Here is a 17,156-nt window from a genome sequence, read left to right on the forward strand (position 1 = left end):
TAAATGGAATCCAAACTTAAACCAATAAACAGTCTTTGACTTAAAATACTGACCTACTTCTCAGGTAAGAAAACAAATACATCTGAACAACACTGAAACCGAGTTATTGTTCTACCCACGCCACGTGGGAACAGCAAATAATTAATCTGTCCTGTAAGAAGTGAATTTTAACTTCATGCATGTGAGTGGTGCGACATGTTTAGAAAAAGCACATTTTCATAATGTAAATTAACTTTTAGTATGTGGTTTACACAATGGGTGGACATACAGTAAGACATGAAGCAGTTGGAACAATCTCCACAAATAAAATAAACAATATTATTTATATACTCTCAAACTTATCTGCGTGTGAATGTTTGTGAAAACACACACGTAATACCGGCTTTATTGTCCCAGAAAAGGTGGTGCAAATGAGTCCATTTTGAGTTCAAAGTACAAAATTTGATTTTATTTAGGGGCTTTTTATATACTAACTACTTCCTTATTCATAAATCAGTGTAGCATTTCCTCATTCTTTGACATTACAGCATCAAGATTGAAGGGGGTGGGAGATAAGCTTGTCATTGAAGGTTTATAGTCCACTTACAATATCAGAAGAAACTATATCTATCATCTTTACACACAAGGAAGCAAAAAGGAAAATTTTCCTGGGACTCAGTCTTACGGTGCTGCTGAGCAAACAGGAGAAAACAGAGCCAAAGCTGAATCAAGGCAAACCAGAAGAAGGGCACGGATTGTATACAGTACTGGACAATGTCTGTGCCTCCTAGAGTTGTTTACAAGAGGAGGCAGACAATCACGGCTTTGCCTCTCTATTACTCCGGACACCTTCTAAAAAAACGCCCCAAAGAGAAAGTAAGTACAAACTGGAAAGCAAAGAAAAAGTATAAATGGAGGGTTGTTGATTGAGATGGAAGTGTAATTGTCTTTCAATACTGGTGGGTAAACTAGCCTTACTAATGTGTCATGATTAATAATGATCATTTACAATTAATCATATACAATTGCATGTTCTGTTGTTAAAGTATTAAAGCAAAGTAAGTTATAAACTACTGTACAGTTTTCAGACAAAAGTAAATCAAGTGTTCAGAGTATCAGGGAAAAACACTTTCAAATTTTACTTTAAGTACCCAAGTCATAAGCTTAATTTTACACAAATCCATGACTGTGCAAAAAAAAAAATGCTTTATCAAAACCATCAAGTCAATAAAACATTTATGACTTCTAGGATTTCAAGCGGTACTATGGAGAGCTCAGAGGAGCAACACTGTTTCTGTACGAAGATGACACTCAGGACACAGTAAGCAAACCTGCTTTTAAGATCTGTAATCACAAATGATAAAAAAATGGATGAATTTTAGGGTACAATGGTAAAAATAAATAAATAGGAATATATGTAATAAAACTAACAGGCAACAAGGAACTATGCCTCAGCTGAAGTTTCCATAACTGTGCATGTCTGTAATTGTTTGCAAGTACACAGAAAGGTTGGACTTGGAGCACCTGAAATCCATGGAGTTAGAGTCCCCTTATCAAAGGAAGGCCCCAACCCCAACCATCTTCACCCTCAGCCTGCACACAGAGGAGTTGCAATTAAAGGTCTGTTGAGCTCCAAACTGACTTATTGTGCACTCCCTATTAACAGTTAACATGATATTACTTAATCACACATATAAACTATACCCTGTATTTACATCATTAGAGACTTTAAATTTAACCAAACTCCTTGTTAATTTAATTCCTTTCATCATTTCCTTTTTAAATCTTGTTTGTTTGTGTGTGTGTGTTGGTTTGCAGATGGACAATGCTGACACTGGAGAGGAGTGGAGGGGCTACATCCTTACTGTGGTCAAAGTAAGCAAACACACAAGCATATAAACTTAACAGACACAAACTGAGAGGTTAATACGAGGGTCTGGATCAGATACTTGCAGATACTAAGCACTTTGGTTAACTTCAGTTGTTTTGTGCTATACAAATAAGTTTGATTCGATCCGATACTACTAATAATCTGACGTCAAAGATTCTCCAAATAACAGCACGCAGAGATAAAGTGAGCTCTAAGGTTCTTACAGCATATTTCCGTGTTTATTTTGTAACTTTGGAATAAATTATTGACTGTAGGCCATACAAGAGAATCAAACAAATATTTCTCAGTTAATAATTAAATGGTACTTTGGCTCATGGTGCTTCAGAGTACAAACTCCCCCAAAACTCTAAATGTTCATAACTGAAAACATTTTTTTAAAGATTGAATCACTGATTTTTAATTGCGTGTTAATACTTTGGGCAGCTCTTTTCTTGTCACAAAATCTATTGAAAAGTATCTTAAAATGCTGCTAGAAAAAGTTTAACTTTTTTTTTTTTTGAGCATGTTTATAAAAGAAGCCATTAAAATTATGCATATTTTCAGATTCAGATATTACATTAATCTTGCGATACAAAGATACAAAAAGGAACAACAGTATTAATAATCAGTTTACCACATTTCCAGAAATTCTGGTAAAGTTCATCAACATACAATAGAAATTATTTCCATTGACTAATTTTTTTTTTTTTTCGTATTTAGAAAATTTGAACAAATCTACAATTTGATGTCAGTAAGACTCTTGGGGGGGTGAGGGGAAAAAACAGACGATAAACAAATATTATTATTTGTTATTATTTGTAATTATTTCCTGAAATGGGATTTGTAGCATGACATGCCAAGTTCTCTAACAAGTTACAGATTATCTAAATTGAATTGTGGAGTCAGTCATGAATCTTTTGTCCCTGCAGAAGCAGATTCCCAGTAAGCTGCAACTGCTGCCAGGCCAGCTGCATAAGTTAAATGAGGTTCTGTATGAGGAGAAGAAAAGAAACCCCCAAACATCTCGCCCAGCCCTCCCACCTCGACCACCCTTCCTACAGTCCTCAGGTTCAGCTGCCAGCTCCTCTTCAACGTCTGAAACCAAGTCAGCCTCTGTGATGCCTGAGTGAGTTTACAGTGTCTATAACTTTGTCTCCAAACACAGCATGGTAAGCGTCTCACTTTTCTTGTTTTCTTTGAATCCTGCAGATGTTTTTTTGATGTAACTCGAGAGGAGGCAAAGCTGATGCTGGAGGAAAACCCAGAGAATGGAAGCATCATCCTTCGCCCGTCCACCTTGGCCAACAACTATGCGCTGACTCTCAGACAGCAGACAGACAGGTCAGTCCAAACAACTCTGCAAAATGCATTTAAAAAACTCAGGAATTTATTGTTTAAATATTTGTTTTCAGTATTATGTGACATGTATTAGCTTGTGACAAGTGGGCAGGGAATACTGACAAAATAGGTTCAGCCAGTAGCTAATCTTTAACTGCCATTAAAATTTGAATGACATGCAGCAAAACATTGAAATATAAATTCAGAAATCAGCTGGAATCAACTGTTACTTCCAAACATGTCAGTGTCATATGATAATTGTGACTTCTGTTGTGTTTCAGTGGGCCTGACATAAAGCACTACAGGGTGACTGCCATGAACTCAAGGTTTGTCATTGAGCTGGAAACACCTGTAAGTCTAACAAGGCAAAATATTTGACTTATGAAAATATGTTTTAAACTGTGCTACTTAAACTTTAATCCACTTGGGTGGAAATCAGCTAGACAGTGAGAAAATGAGACCCGGAGGGCAAATGATCAGTTAAAGAAAAAAAAAAAAGTGTTCAGATTTGCTACTTAACTAGAAGCACTAATACTACCTTGTGTATATAAGATGGGATATCATAGATTATTAATATGAGAGGAAAAGAGTAGAAAATAAGTTCTCATGCACAAATCTGAAGTTTTGTTATTTGGAGGGAGGGGTTGAAACATTTGACCGGTACTGTGTATGCTTAGATAACAAATGTCTAAAAAAATATTATAACCTTTTAAAATGGAGATAATTTATGTTAAAAAGAAATAAGATAGCTATTTTAAAAGACTATTCAATCACTTTTTAGTGCCTTCATGGCCCAACATGATTTATTTTATGACCAACTAAATCAAATGTGAATAAATGTTATCAGTTAAGGGCAAAGTCAATGCAACGCAAGAAACACCAGATAAACATCAGCCGCTGCTTCAATTGACGTTTGTGGATAAGCTGATGGCTGTTAATAAGCTGTACTTCAGCCAGTGCTGATGCCAGGCTGACAACCTGTGCATTTCCGTATGTTACAGTTACATAAATGTGATCACTATTAATATTTTTCACTTAGGTGCTAAACAGATGTTGGACAGTTTCAGAATGCATTAGGATAGATGATAGTTTACTTCATGTATTTGAATGAAGCATCAGGGGGAGTACAGTTTATGCTTTCAGTGACAGTCAATCCATCATACATAATGTGTATTTAATTAAATATATACATATAGTGAAGAAATTATAACAAACATGCCCTGTACTCCACAGGTAACGGTCTCCTCCTTGAATGATGTTCTTAAATACTTCCTTGAGAAGACTGAGTATCGTTTCCATCCCTACATTCCTTCCCAGCCCTATGACACTCGCATCGGTGAGGTTGAGCACTGCTTTCAGAGATAATTCAGAGCAAACACAGAGCTCCTAACAACTGTTTGTGTCCAACAGAAGTGTCGCCTCCTCCGAAGTGCATCAGCATCAACTCATCTAAAGCAGTACCCAAGGCCCAAGTGGCACCTATACTGCGGTCCAAAACTAAAGAGCAGCTTCTTCCACCTACACCCAAGCCTGTAGAGAGTGAATATGTGATTCCTGATGAATGTCCTGATGACCAGCACCAAATGAAAGGTGAGAATTAATTTCAAATGAGTGCTTTATTAGGTTTGTATGAGAAGTTTGCCAATAAAACTATTTTTTGATAGCCCAGTTGGACGGTGAGCTTCAAGAGGTTTTAAAAATGCGAAGAGAAAACATCTACATTGAAGTTGGAAAGGACGGAGTCAACACCTACAAGAATCAAACCCACGTGAAATCCCAAATAAACACAATACCATGGAATACAGACAGTACTGATGCATAAACCTCACAACCTCATCAAATCTAAGGTTAAACTTGAACACACAGCTGAGAGATTTTATGTTTCCTGTGCAGACTGGTTTGCTGCTCCCGACAAAGCTGAAATGTGTTGTAGTTAACTGTAAAAAAAAAAGTAAGTAAAACATGAACAATTTCACAAAAAAGTGATATGTATTTACACAAAGCTTAGGTTTGTGAATGATTTATGACTTACCACACTGCTTTGCTTGGTTAGTGATATAAATTAACAGCCCAAGTTATTTGATCTGAAACCGAAAGTGCAAACAATGACAAGTCAGAGATTAAGTGATTATAGAAAATTCTTAAGTGACTGTAAATTTCACAATATCTGTAATCCACATGTGGTTAATAAGACCCAGAAAGCCAAGACAAATGATCTGCACATAAATTTGAGGACATATTAAGGGTTCACCAATGGAATCTGGTTTTATCCTGAATATTTGTAATCACCTAAATGTCTCATTACAGTTCAGCCAAAGACGGGCTCTTAAAATCAGATCTGCTGATGCTTCTTGAGTCTGTACAAAACATTATTTGGACAATTTGGACACAGAAAATGTTCAGCGTCATGTTATCTGCATTCTTTCCTATAGTACTATATTGTTTGTATACCACTGCATTAGATCAGGCTCTCTAGAGGACTTTTTATCTAAATGACATCACAGATAAAATGACTTGATTAGTTACCCAAGATGTAAAACACATGGTTTTCTTTGTTTTTTCTTTTCACAAGTGTTTCCTGCTCTTTTGTTGATGTTTTGTACCTCTGATGTATGCAGGATAAAACACCATCTCAGCCTCAGCAGCAACTTTCTGTAAAACAATTTTTAATTCACAGGCCAAAGGTTTATCTGTAAGTGATTGTGTCCAGCGGTCCACAGATACCTCAACCCCAAATCCTCACATTTCTGAAAACAATTTGCCAAAAAGTCAGATTTTTTTTTTTTAAATTACACAACTTCCAGTATGTTTCCAGTTTCGTTTTCTGACTCACAGCTTGAAAAGGCTGCCAGACTTTCAGATTTTGCTCCATTTTTTTAAACAGCAAAAATGCACAGACGATCTTTTTAGAGAAAAATCAAACTGTAAATAAGAAATAAAAACAACAGAATCCATCTTGATCTTTATTTTTTATTTTTCACACATAGGAGTAAATCAACATAAAAGTTTCAATTTTATAATCATTTGTGTTATAAGTTATTTAGTTAAGATTGTATTTTCTTACTTCCATCATTGTCATGTTAAAGGTTTAAAGTTTAAGGACCATTCATCACTCAAAGACAGCAAGACTGTGAAAAATATTCAATAGAAAAAGGAAAAACAAAGACTCCCTTTTGTCTCCTCCTTTACTTATTTGAGAGTAACTTTCAACAAATTCTCCTCCACCCAGTTCACATTTCTTATAACCTGGTCCTCTGCATTCTGTGGTAGCAGTCCTCATGTGAGAAAGACAAATAAAATATCCGTAATAACTTAACATCTCAGAATTTAGAAAAGAAAATGAATAAATTAAGGTGATTGCGCCTTCTTGTGGACCTGCCTCCGTCTACTGCTGTTGGTGTTGTATTACTTCTCAGTGAGTGACAGCTGCAGGATCCTCTCCAGCTCCTCCTCTTCCTCCTTCCGCTTCCTGCAGCAAGAAGAAGAAATGAAGCTCATGTTTGTTTTTTTTTTTACCGACTCTGGGAGGTTATATGACTTTCTTCTTTCCCCTGCTTGACTGTTTTTAAGTTTGAATGAAAACTTTATATATAAAACTGGTGTTATATAGAAATAAATGAATGAACGCATGAAAATGTGCATAACTCTGTTTAATTACTCATCCTAAAACTCCACACATTCACTTATGTTTTTTAGTCATTCCTCTAAATATTTTTAATTACAACATTACTACAAATGAGGATTAGTGGCTTATGGAGGTATCGTCGGTTGCTGGATGATGAGTTAGTCCCTGTCTAGCTCTCTTAAATGTGCTGTCTGACTTTCACTGGTCTTCATCTTCATGACAGATGTATCGTTAGAGAAAGTTACTGAACCTAAAACAGAGACTAATTACTCAATAATTTAGTCCTGCAGACTTAAAGATTTAAAACTTCTTCTCCTGCAGTCTGCGTAAGCACTATATCAAATTAGACAAACTACATCAAATTACAGTATGTATATTTTTATATTAAAAATCACATTTATCTAATAATTTTTTTTTTATTTAGTTAAAAATCAGCATTTTTTTGTGAGACTTTCAGGATCTGGTTTACAGAAAATGAACTCAGACATTTTTAATAAATCTACTGTTTAATTCACATTTATGTTTCTTCTTTATTGTCAGGGGCAAGAATCATTTAACATGTCGGGCATTGCATCTGAGAGTTTAGATGGATGAATATTTTTCATTTACCTTGAGAATACACCAGCAACACACTCATTTAACACAGAATAGTTGTAAATGATCAAAACTATCCATGCTGTCATGAGGTGGTGGGAATATTGATTTCCTTCCTGCTTTGGCTGCAGTGGCTGCATTGCTTTTCAGCCTGCAGGAACATCTGATTGTGATTGGTAGCTGCTGTCAGCTTCAACCATTTTATTGAAATGTGCACATATCTAGAGTTAGGTTACCTGTGTTGATAACCAGCATCTCCATTGTTAGGATTAGTTAAGCCAGATCACTAAGATACCTAAGATATGTTGAATCTTCTGTGTATTACAGGCCCAAAAACAGTTGTGGAGGCTTAGTTCTTACTATTTTTCAAACATCATTAACAATGCTATTCAACCGGAGTGAACAGAGCGCTGAAGGAATGAGAGGAGACGGGGATATGTGGCCGCTATAGTATGAGTAAAAACAAAGGTTTCCACATATGCCACTTCTACCTACAGAACAGATTCAAACACAACAGTCTAAAATACGAGTTCACTGCAGGTGACCAAAATGCACATCTCTGGACTGACCTGTCTATCTCCTCCTGCTCCCTGCACGACAGCTCCATGGCGATTCGCAGCTGTTCATCAAAGCTACTTGCCACTCCAAAGTGTCCAGACAGCCGTGGATCATTTACTGCACTGTAGGAAAGCGGGGAGTGAGCGGTGGGGTCCAACGGAGACACAGATGGAGGCTGGCTGGGGTTGGCCATATCTTCTCCCTCTCTACTAGCCAGCGAGATTGACAGGGACTCCTGGATCGCCCTGAGATTGACCCAGAATAAAGACATCATGTCATGCACTATTAAACAAAGAAAAGTCTATTAACAGAATAGTTTCACTCCTGGACTTTGTGAGGGGATGAGTGGGACTTACTGCTCTCAAGAGAGGGTAGAAAGAAGAGCTCATTCTGAACTTTATTTAAAGACGCTTTTAATTAAATTCCTGTCAAAGCCAGAGATTTCAATGAAAAAAGAAAGTCTTCCGTACTGGGATTAGTTTAACTTCCTGTTATTCAATTGTTTTAAGATTAACAAAAGATATGCTATGTTCTTTTCACAGTTAGGTTCACCTACAGACTGCAGTTTGAGAAGCGTGCATAAGCCACTAAACCAGCTATCCCCAACTCCATTCCTCAAAGCCCACTCTCCCTCAGACTTTCGTTGTTATCCTGCTGCAACACACCCGACTCAAATTAATGGCTCAGTAGCAGACTTGTGCAGAGCTTGTCAGAGATCAATTTCATTTGAATAAGGTGTGTTGCAGCAGGTAAACATCTAGTGCCTGCAGGACAGTGGGCCTTGAGGACCAGGGTTGCAAATCACTGTTTTAAAATGATGCGCTCACCTCTCAAGCTGAGAGTCTTCCTCGTACAATGGAGACTGGGGCACTGGACGGCTGTTGGTCAGAGCCTCCCAGATGGTCACCTAAAAACCAGATGCAACAGTTCAGTCTGTTTTAGATGAAAGGGGAAGCCCTTGTACACACTTAAAGCATTTAAATTCTGGCACAGATTTTTACTAATGCTTCGAGACAAAATGCATAAAAAAACACAGAAATAGATGACCACTCACAAAGATTAAATCAGAATCGGAAAAACTGAATTAATCTCAGAGGGAAATTGCTCATTTATTTATCTAGCCTTTAATTAATTTCTGCAAATACAGGTAACACATGCAAGAAGTCAAATTACATGTTTACAGAAACTCCAAACAGCACAACTGACAGCTAAGTGTTTGCTGGACCATCAGCACAATGACTGAGGCACACCAGTTTTTGTTTTTACTTTTGATTTTAGTCAACCATTTTTCAGTGAGGGGGGAAAAGAGCTCAAATCTAACTTTTTAAGTTGATTTTAGCATAACTGGACTCTCACTATTTCTGTTTTTGTCTAAACCATTTTTAATCTGTTTCTATATCTGGATTAATTGTTGTTATTGTGATGCACAAGTTGCCAAGGTGATGAAGAGTGCTTCTATATTTACGTTTTTAATGCAAACAAAGGCAACAATTCAATCCCCAACCTGATCAAATTCTTAATTCTGACTAACACAAACTGAACTGCTTAAGTTTATGACTTGGACTGATAAGCCATAAGACTCTGACCTGGTCGCTCTCTGTGCCAGCATCCAGCAGACTCTGCTGGATGGCGAACTGCAGTAGGTTGTCATCCTCGTCCCTCATTGGCTCGCTACGACCCGGACCAAGGGTTGTGTAGTCTGGAGGGGGCTCAAACACTGAGGGGTCCACCTCACAGTGAAAGGGAGGGGGCGACTGACCTGGGAGGAAAGGAGTTAGATAATAATGACGCTGTATAAGCTTCTCAGTAGGTGGTAGTGAGCTGTATCCCTGCTGTAATTGGCTACATTATCCTTTGCTATGATGTAAAAATAGTGATTTGACTCATTAAATCTGAACAGCCACAAACTGAATGCTGCTTCAATTCTGTGTCATTAAAGATCTCAAAGTTTATCAGGAACAACTTTATGACTGTCTGTGTGAGTCTTTAGTTACCTGCTTCCCCGGAGCTTTCTGGATTGTGAACAGTCACAGAGGTGACTGGCTCATCACAGCCACATAGGTTACTGAACGTCACTCTGGCATTCAGCACGTGAAACAGGGGAATCTCTGAGGGACAGAATGAGGCTTTAATTTGGCAGGAGATGAAGGGATGAGGTAAGCTGAGTGGCAGGCGCATGCTTTAACAAATATCACACATCTTCCAATGTTTGTGGGTAAAACATTGGCACATGTTAGATGTAAGCATGCACCTAGTATCAATTGATTACCTAAAGAATGTCCTGGCAAAAGCATAATCTGAAGTAAGACAGCACTAAATCAACCCTGCAGTTTGGATAAAACTTAATATTTTTACTTAAATATTTTTGCTTCAGAGTGTAACACAAATATACAATTTCTAGGATACAACTTTTCTAGTATTCGATTTAGCGTAGACTTTGAATGTAGCATCAACTTTTTCACAAACAGGCTCCAGTCAAATTGCTTTCATTCCAAACAAAGCCACAAAGGAGTTTTAGAAGACAATTACATTAAATTAATTTTAAATCAACAGCAGACAGAATTTTAAACTACCTAGATCCTTTTTCTAGCCTCAAGTCTGTTGCATTGTTGCTGAGGACTAAGACTCTGGGTTTGTTAGGCAAATTAAGCCAGCTGAAGTGCGTTGCTCCACCCCAGAAGTGCTTTGTGGGTTGTCTGCACTGTCACACTGAGCTAGCAGTTTCAATTTATTCATGTTATACACACTTCTTCAGGTTGTGGATCTTTGTATTTGAGCTTTACACTGTGAAACAATATCAGATTAAATGGTTATTACTCTGATTTCACTGCTTTCTTGTTATGAGCTATGGCTCCTCATTCATTGTGGCAAGGTGTGGCTGTGGTGAACATTAAGCCTGAAATAACAAAGGTTGAAAGACTTAAAGAAAATGTTGGGAATAAAATTGACCAATAATAAATGTTCAGAAATGTAACTTCAACCCTCGTACTGTCTCAAAAAACACTACCAGCCTTCCAGGAATGTTTTTGGGTTTGAAATACCTTCCCAGTCCCTGGTTATTGCAGTCGAAAATGAGGGAGCGAGGAAAGTAACCCATAAAAGACCCTGTTTAATGGAACGGTTCCAGCAGATGAAAACTATACATCCCTCTGTCTAAGCATATTTAAACTGCACATACCTATCTTGACAGGGAATCCTGGTGGCAGGCGCAGGGTGATGAAGTCACGCAGCTTTGCAAAGTGGGCGTTGGAGATGGCCATGAGGTCTATGATTGGCGTCACCTGCTCAGCCAGGGACAAAGGGTGAGTCTCACTCAGCCACAGTGTCGCTTTAAACCTAAAGAGAAGGCAGAGCAACAGGGAACCAAAACAATCACAATGTGGCACAGATGACTTAAACATATGAATGGTTTCATGTTATGACTTCACCTTACCTCTGGACTTTGCTAGTGAGCTCAATGGGCCGTCCAATGTCTCGGCCGTTCAGGTTGAACTCCGGGTTGAAGTATTCCTCGGCTGTGATGGCTGTGGGGTTGTGAGGACTGGCACACTGGGACACATTGCTCTGAGAGAAATATGGAGAGAAAGCTGTAAGTGACAGTGATCATCCTAAAAATATGCAGCTGGTATGAGTGGTGAGTGTGGATGAGAGACAGTATAGAGACTTTTACCCCATTATGAGCTGTATGCTGTTCGGCAATCCCCAGGAAAGACTGAAGTGGAGTCTTTGAGCCTGAATACAATAAAAAGTTCATACACATTTATTAGCACAGTCTCTATAAGGAACATATGAAATGTATCCAGATTACTTGACACGTTTTCATAGTCTGCAGCCAATTTCTACCCCACGCTAATTTGACAAGATTATTTCTCAATTATACAGATTTGAGTATATGACAGACTTTCTGTGTAAGTTTCACCTTTGCTTCTGGACTTGTCCTGGTCTGATAGATGCTCTGTCCTTGACCGAGTCACCAACTCCACATTCGTAGCACTGTAAACCTGAGCACAGAGGAAAAACGCTTATTAATACACAAATTTAAACATTCAAGAAACCCTCTACCGTTTCTTTATATGCTTTAAAAAAGCATTTCTTTGAAGCAAACAGGTGTCAAACAAGCTGCATATGACAGCACATCATGCAGGTCAGATTTTGACAGACTTTATTCAATATATCCATCAGTACAGATAACGACAGCTTCATATTGACTGCGTGGCATGTGCCTCTTAGTACTGGCTCAAATCACAATGCAACCGGGTCTCATCTAGAGTTTTGCCCTGGTGCCCGTTTTTCATGCATTTCTCAGCAAAATGTACAGCCAAAGTGTTTCTCTGTCATCATATTGACCTCGTGTCAGCAAAAATTGTTCTATCACTGTAGTTTCACAGGACAAGATGTCAAAAATAAATTATGTGTCATGATAATTCTCTTCATTTCAGTAGTTGCATATTATTTAAGGGTTTATTAGTAACAATATGACACTACATCTTCATTAGCCAAACAGCTTTTACAAATCTGGAGGCATCTTAAATAGGAAGTGACTGTAAGTGTCCAACCAGTCACTTTTTTATTGGAATTCTCCAATTTGGAGAATTTAATTCTGACAGCTTGGACTTGTTTGTCTGTCTTCTGCAAGTGTTTCTAAAAAATAGTTGCATGAAACACCTCCTTTATAAAAATAGGGATTTGTGGTAGTATGAATGGATATACATATTATTGCAGCAAAATCTCAAGGTCAGAAATAATGATGTCAATTCACTGACCAAATTAAAAGGAAGTATTTTAGTATTTTTTTCTCTAACATAAAATAAACTGATCAACTGTCTAGTCTTCGTTTTTTAATCATACTAACCACTGATTCAGGAAATTTCTTTGTATTCATGGCCACTATTAAAAACAAAATACTCAGCATGCAGTTGCTGAATAGCGGCACTGCTGCAAAAGAAAGGTTGGTGCTGTGAAAATAAACATAATCAACAGCAATGCACATGCCACACAGGTATTGTAAAGCCAGCTTAAGTAGGAATCCATCTTTCTCAATCTTCAATATACTGAAAACAAAGTACTGGGATTTTCACAGTGCACTTTTTTCACTGTGTTTTACACCCTGTGATCTCTGCCAGTGTACCGCTGTGGAGCAGTTCACATAGTGTGAACACATCTCACACAGAGAACCTCCTGCTGTCTATTGCAACCTTTCACACTACTTTTTGTAAACAGACATTTTTTTAACTCACAAGGACAAATCTAAACATGAATGCCAAAATACACCAGATAAAACCTAAAGTTTCTTCTTTATTCTTACACCTTCTTGTATAGTTCATTAAAATAACTTCCTTGTGAAATGAACTTATTTCTAGAAAAATGTCTGAACTCGGTTACATTAGTAGTCGCTCACCTTGGCTTCGTATCCACTGACGACCTCGCTCTTCTCAGAACGCCAGCCCCAGATTCCAGACTTATTCCTGCATGTGAAATGCAAATATACTGACTGCTCTAGAGACAGATATGAACTGTTTTGGGATATTAACTGTCAGGATGTGATGAACGTTTGTGGACACATCAGAAGGGATGAAATGTAGTGAAAACTACCTTTTTGAAACCACGAGATGTACACATACTAGCTTGTAAACACCAAAAAACTGTGATTAAAAGTAAAATTGTTGCAGTTTGTGTGTGCGCTTTTTACCGCTCAAAGGCAATGTTGCGTGTGTTGAGGTGTGTAGAGACAATGGGCGATGTAAGTCTCTGGGCTGTGTTTTCTTGCGATGGCTGCATGGCTGCCAGGAGGGAGGGTGCATCACGAGGGGACAACACGAGTGGCTCAGTGTACACCACCTGCTTCTCATGGTCCACCTCCATCACCACTGCCCCATCATCTGAGAAGAGAGGCATAGTAAGCAAGAGCAAGTGGGAAATCAGAGCAAGGCCTCAAAGGCTTTGACTGGAAATCATGACCTGATTTAACCAGTTTGCTCTGTGAAGCTGAAATCAACCTATTACTCACCTCCACCTTTGAAAATATAACTGCGCCGTCCTTTCAGCCAAGTCATGTGTTCGAAGCCCAAGAGGGTGGTGTCGACTCGGAGGCATGAGCCGCTCTTCCACACCCGGTAGACATCACTGGGACACACCTTTGAAACCAAGGGCACTGAAATGTGAGGAAGAGGAGAAACATTTCAGAAACCGGTGACACAGTGGTCATGTGACTGAGGCAGCCAAATGTGGCATGTTTTGCTGTTTTCAGGTCTGTCCACACAGTTTCTAAGTGCAAGTCAGGAAACTGCAAGAATCTTGGCAAAGCCTTAAGTATGCAACTTTTGAGTTAGGCTGTTGCAAACTTTGAGATGCGTTAATGGTCACTCCCTCCTGAGCTGCCACCGTACCACAGTGGAGGAGTTTGCACATCCTGAAGATGCTAGGAACTATGTTGTTGGGGATTTTATGCCCATGGTAGGGTCACCCATGGCAAACAGGTCACTAGGGGAGGCTTGTTGGGCACAGCTCAACAAACCCCTATGATGAATAAAAACAATGGATGCTGGTTTCCCTTGCCTGGACGTGTGGCAAGGGTCACCGAGGCCCCCCTCTGGAACCAGGCCTGAAGGTAGGGCATGGAGAGGAACGCCTGGTGGCCGAGCCTTTGCCCATGGAGCCCGGTTGGGCTCAGCCCAAAAGGATGACATGGGCCCCGCCTCATGTGGGCTCACCACCTGCAGGAGGGGCCATAGAGGGAGGGGTGCAGTGTGAGCTGGGCAGTGGCCGGAGGAGACCCCGGGGAAGATCCAGGACATGCTGGAGGGACTGTATGTCTCGGCTGGCCTAGGAACACCTCGGGATCCCCCAGGACAAACTGGCAATGTGGCTAGGGAGAGGGAAGTCTGGGCTTCCCTGTTTAGGCAGCTGCCTCCGCAATCCGATCCCAGATTAGTAGTAGGAAATGGGTGGATGGTTATTGGAAGCCTTTGTCTTTTCGTTAGCAGATTGTGTGACATTTGCATCCATAATTTAGTCGTATAATGTTGAATCCATGATCTCCACAAGTTAAAAATTCCAATGAAATTTAATCAATTCCCACCTTGGAGAATAGTTTGCTAAGATGTAACACTTCAAGAAGCATTTTAGTTTAAAAAAAATTTGTTAACATTTTTATATTAATATCTCCCGTCTTGTGCCTACATCGCCATTTTAAGTGGTGGAATTCAGTCAGCTGAAAGACATCTGCTGGTGTGGGAGCTGTCCAGCTACAATGGTGCTGAAACTGACCCCAGTGAAAACAGATTAAAAGAAACCTACTCACCCCAGCTGGTGAACTCCCACTTCATCTCCACATAAAAGTCCCGTGCCTGAGAAGACAGAGGAAAGTTTTTTGCTTAGACACAAACAAAAGCCTTACATCAGTGACTGTTACCCTCGTATGTTGGTGAGTTTTGAGTCTATAAAGGCTAAAAGTTGATGGGAGCATGCTGGAAACAAAGTTCATCCTGAAAAGTGCATTGTTCCAGCACAGTAAGACCTCATCTGTTGCAGAATGGGTGTGGGTTTACAATCAGTGGTCTTACCTGTCTTAATTTGCTGAGCAGCTCTGGGATGCCGGCCAGTCTCTCAGTAGCTCGCTTAAAGTCTCTGTACTGAAGCACCAGCTGTACCAGTTCAGGATCCCCGGTGCTCACTGCTTCCTGTAAGACTGAAACACACATCCACGTTCAATGAGAAGGTTCTCCTCATTCCCTAAGCAGCCCGAGAACATGTAATCGAAAGCAACAGCTGAGTACTCACTAGTCCAGCCCTGTGCGTTGCAATGTGTCGGGTCGGCAGTATATCTGAGCAGCACCCGGGTTGACTCCAGGTGGCCTAGACATACAGCCAGCTCCAGCGGGGTGCGCCCCCGCGGATCCAAGCGTTCCACATCCTGCTGCAGAACCAAACACACAAGCAACATCAGCGCAACGCAGTGCGACAAAAACGCAACTGCAACAGCCCATCAGTCACCAGCATCCACACTTACCTCTTTCTTCTGCAGCTCCCGATCAAGCTCCAGGTACTGATTGTTCCAAACAAGAGAATGCAAAGGAAACGCCTCTTGAGCCATGGTTGTCGTTGATGGTGAAACACAAATAAAGCAATGAGTTCTGCAGCGACACCACAGCAGACAGAAGGGCTGTGCTTATCAGCACAGCTGGTTAGCTTAGTAGCTTCGATTAAAGCAGAAAACTGGTAAACTGTGGATGCTAGAGATGTGTCGATGTAAAATCCCGACACAAGTTAAATCTATTGAAACATCTAAAATTTGGTAGCAATAAAAAAAAAAAGAATATTGAGCCTGCTAATTTAAATTAGTGGGCTGAGTTAGCCTAGCTAACTCAGCCCACTAATTTGATGTAGTTAACTAGCAGCTAGCTGAGCTTACGTTAGCTAACTGGCTAATAACATTGTTTCCAGTCTTTCTTGCAACCTAGTTTCCATTCTGTAGAATGAAAGATAACAAGCTTAACTCGCCAAAGATGTTTCGTAATGTCCATTCATTTTTTTTTTTTTTACTTTTTAAAATGACTATATTCCTTGGGGAGAGAGAGGTGGGTGGGTAAGAAGGCGATAAAATAGCAGACTGTTGAAAAGTTAGCTAGCTTTCCCGGTGAAGCTGCAACCATCCCGTTCCCATCGTAGGATTGTAAACGTATGTCAAAACAGAACAAGTTACGGCCTTGATTCCAGTTTTACATCCAGGTCACTCGAGTTCAGGGCGTCAGATAAGAAAACTGACAGCTGCTGCCAATCGCACTCGGTCCTTTTCGGCCAACGATAATTACAGCTGGACACATCTGTCAGTCTGCTCCGACTCTGTAAATACGTTTGGCCACAATGAGATGTTGTTCCAGAAACCGCGTTTGTTTATTTATATATTTTGAAGCGGCTTTGTTTCCAGGTTATGGAGAGATGCTGGGTGGAGCCATGAAAAGCGGACATTAGCTGCAGTGCTGCGATGCACTGCTGTTTTCTTTTTCATCAGGAACTGATGAAAAAGTAGTGACAGTGACAGTAGTGTAATCTGTATTTTGCTTCATACATCTCCCACATTTAGTAACTTAACGCTGACAAACTGTTCTTTAACTTTTTATTTATATATATATATATATATATATATATATATATATATATATATATATTTAAAAAATAACATAAAGTGAAAAA

The 17,156-nt window shown here is 39.5% G+C and overlaps 2 protein-coding genes across 2 annotated transcripts; one reads left to right on the forward strand and one right to left on the reverse strand.

Moving 5' to 3' along the window:
* The first annotated feature begins 620 nt into the window (after positions 1 to 620).
* On the forward strand, positions 621 to 6,053 carry LOC121643364 (signal-transducing adaptor protein 1-like). The gene is made up of 10 exons (XM_041990735.1): positions 621 to 855; positions 1,229 to 1,300; positions 1,477 to 1,599; positions 1,798 to 1,854; positions 2,779 to 2,975; positions 3,059 to 3,190; positions 3,469 to 3,538; positions 4,421 to 4,523; positions 4,598 to 4,777; positions 4,852 to 6,053. The coding sequence occupies exons 1-10, from the start codon at positions 754 to 756 to the stop codon at positions 5,007 to 5,009; spliced, it is 1,194 nt and encodes a 397-aa protein (XP_041846669.1). The 5' UTR covers positions 621 to 753; the 3' UTR covers positions 5,010 to 6,053.
* A 90-nt stretch (positions 6,054 to 6,143) lies between these two features.
* On the reverse strand, positions 6,144 to 16,928 carry ankrd13d (ankyrin repeat domain 13 family, member D). The gene is made up of 16 exons (XM_041990734.1): positions 15,973 to 16,928; positions 15,744 to 15,879; positions 15,527 to 15,651; positions 15,265 to 15,310; positions 13,972 to 14,115; positions 13,654 to 13,843; positions 13,363 to 13,429; positions 11,884 to 11,965; positions 11,635 to 11,696; positions 11,398 to 11,528; positions 11,143 to 11,300; positions 9,959 to 10,072; positions 9,551 to 9,723; positions 8,792 to 8,871; positions 7,976 to 8,209; positions 6,144 to 6,656 (listed from the first exon to the last, which is right to left on the reverse strand). Exons 1-16 carry the CDS (start codon positions 16,054 to 16,056, stop codon positions 6,593 to 6,595), a joined length of 1,890 nt encoding a protein of 629 aa, XP_041846668.1. The 5' UTR covers positions 16,057 to 16,928; the 3' UTR covers positions 6,144 to 6,592.
* Positions 16,929 to 17,156: the final 228 nt, after the last annotated feature.

Source organism: Melanotaenia boesemani, chromosome 7 (assembly GCF_017639745.1).
Source record: "Melanotaenia boesemani isolate fMelBoe1 chromosome 7, fMelBoe1.pri, whole genome shotgun sequence".
Taxonomy (NCBI): domain Eukaryota; kingdom Metazoa; phylum Chordata; class Actinopteri; order Atheriniformes; family Melanotaeniidae; genus Melanotaenia; species Melanotaenia boesemani.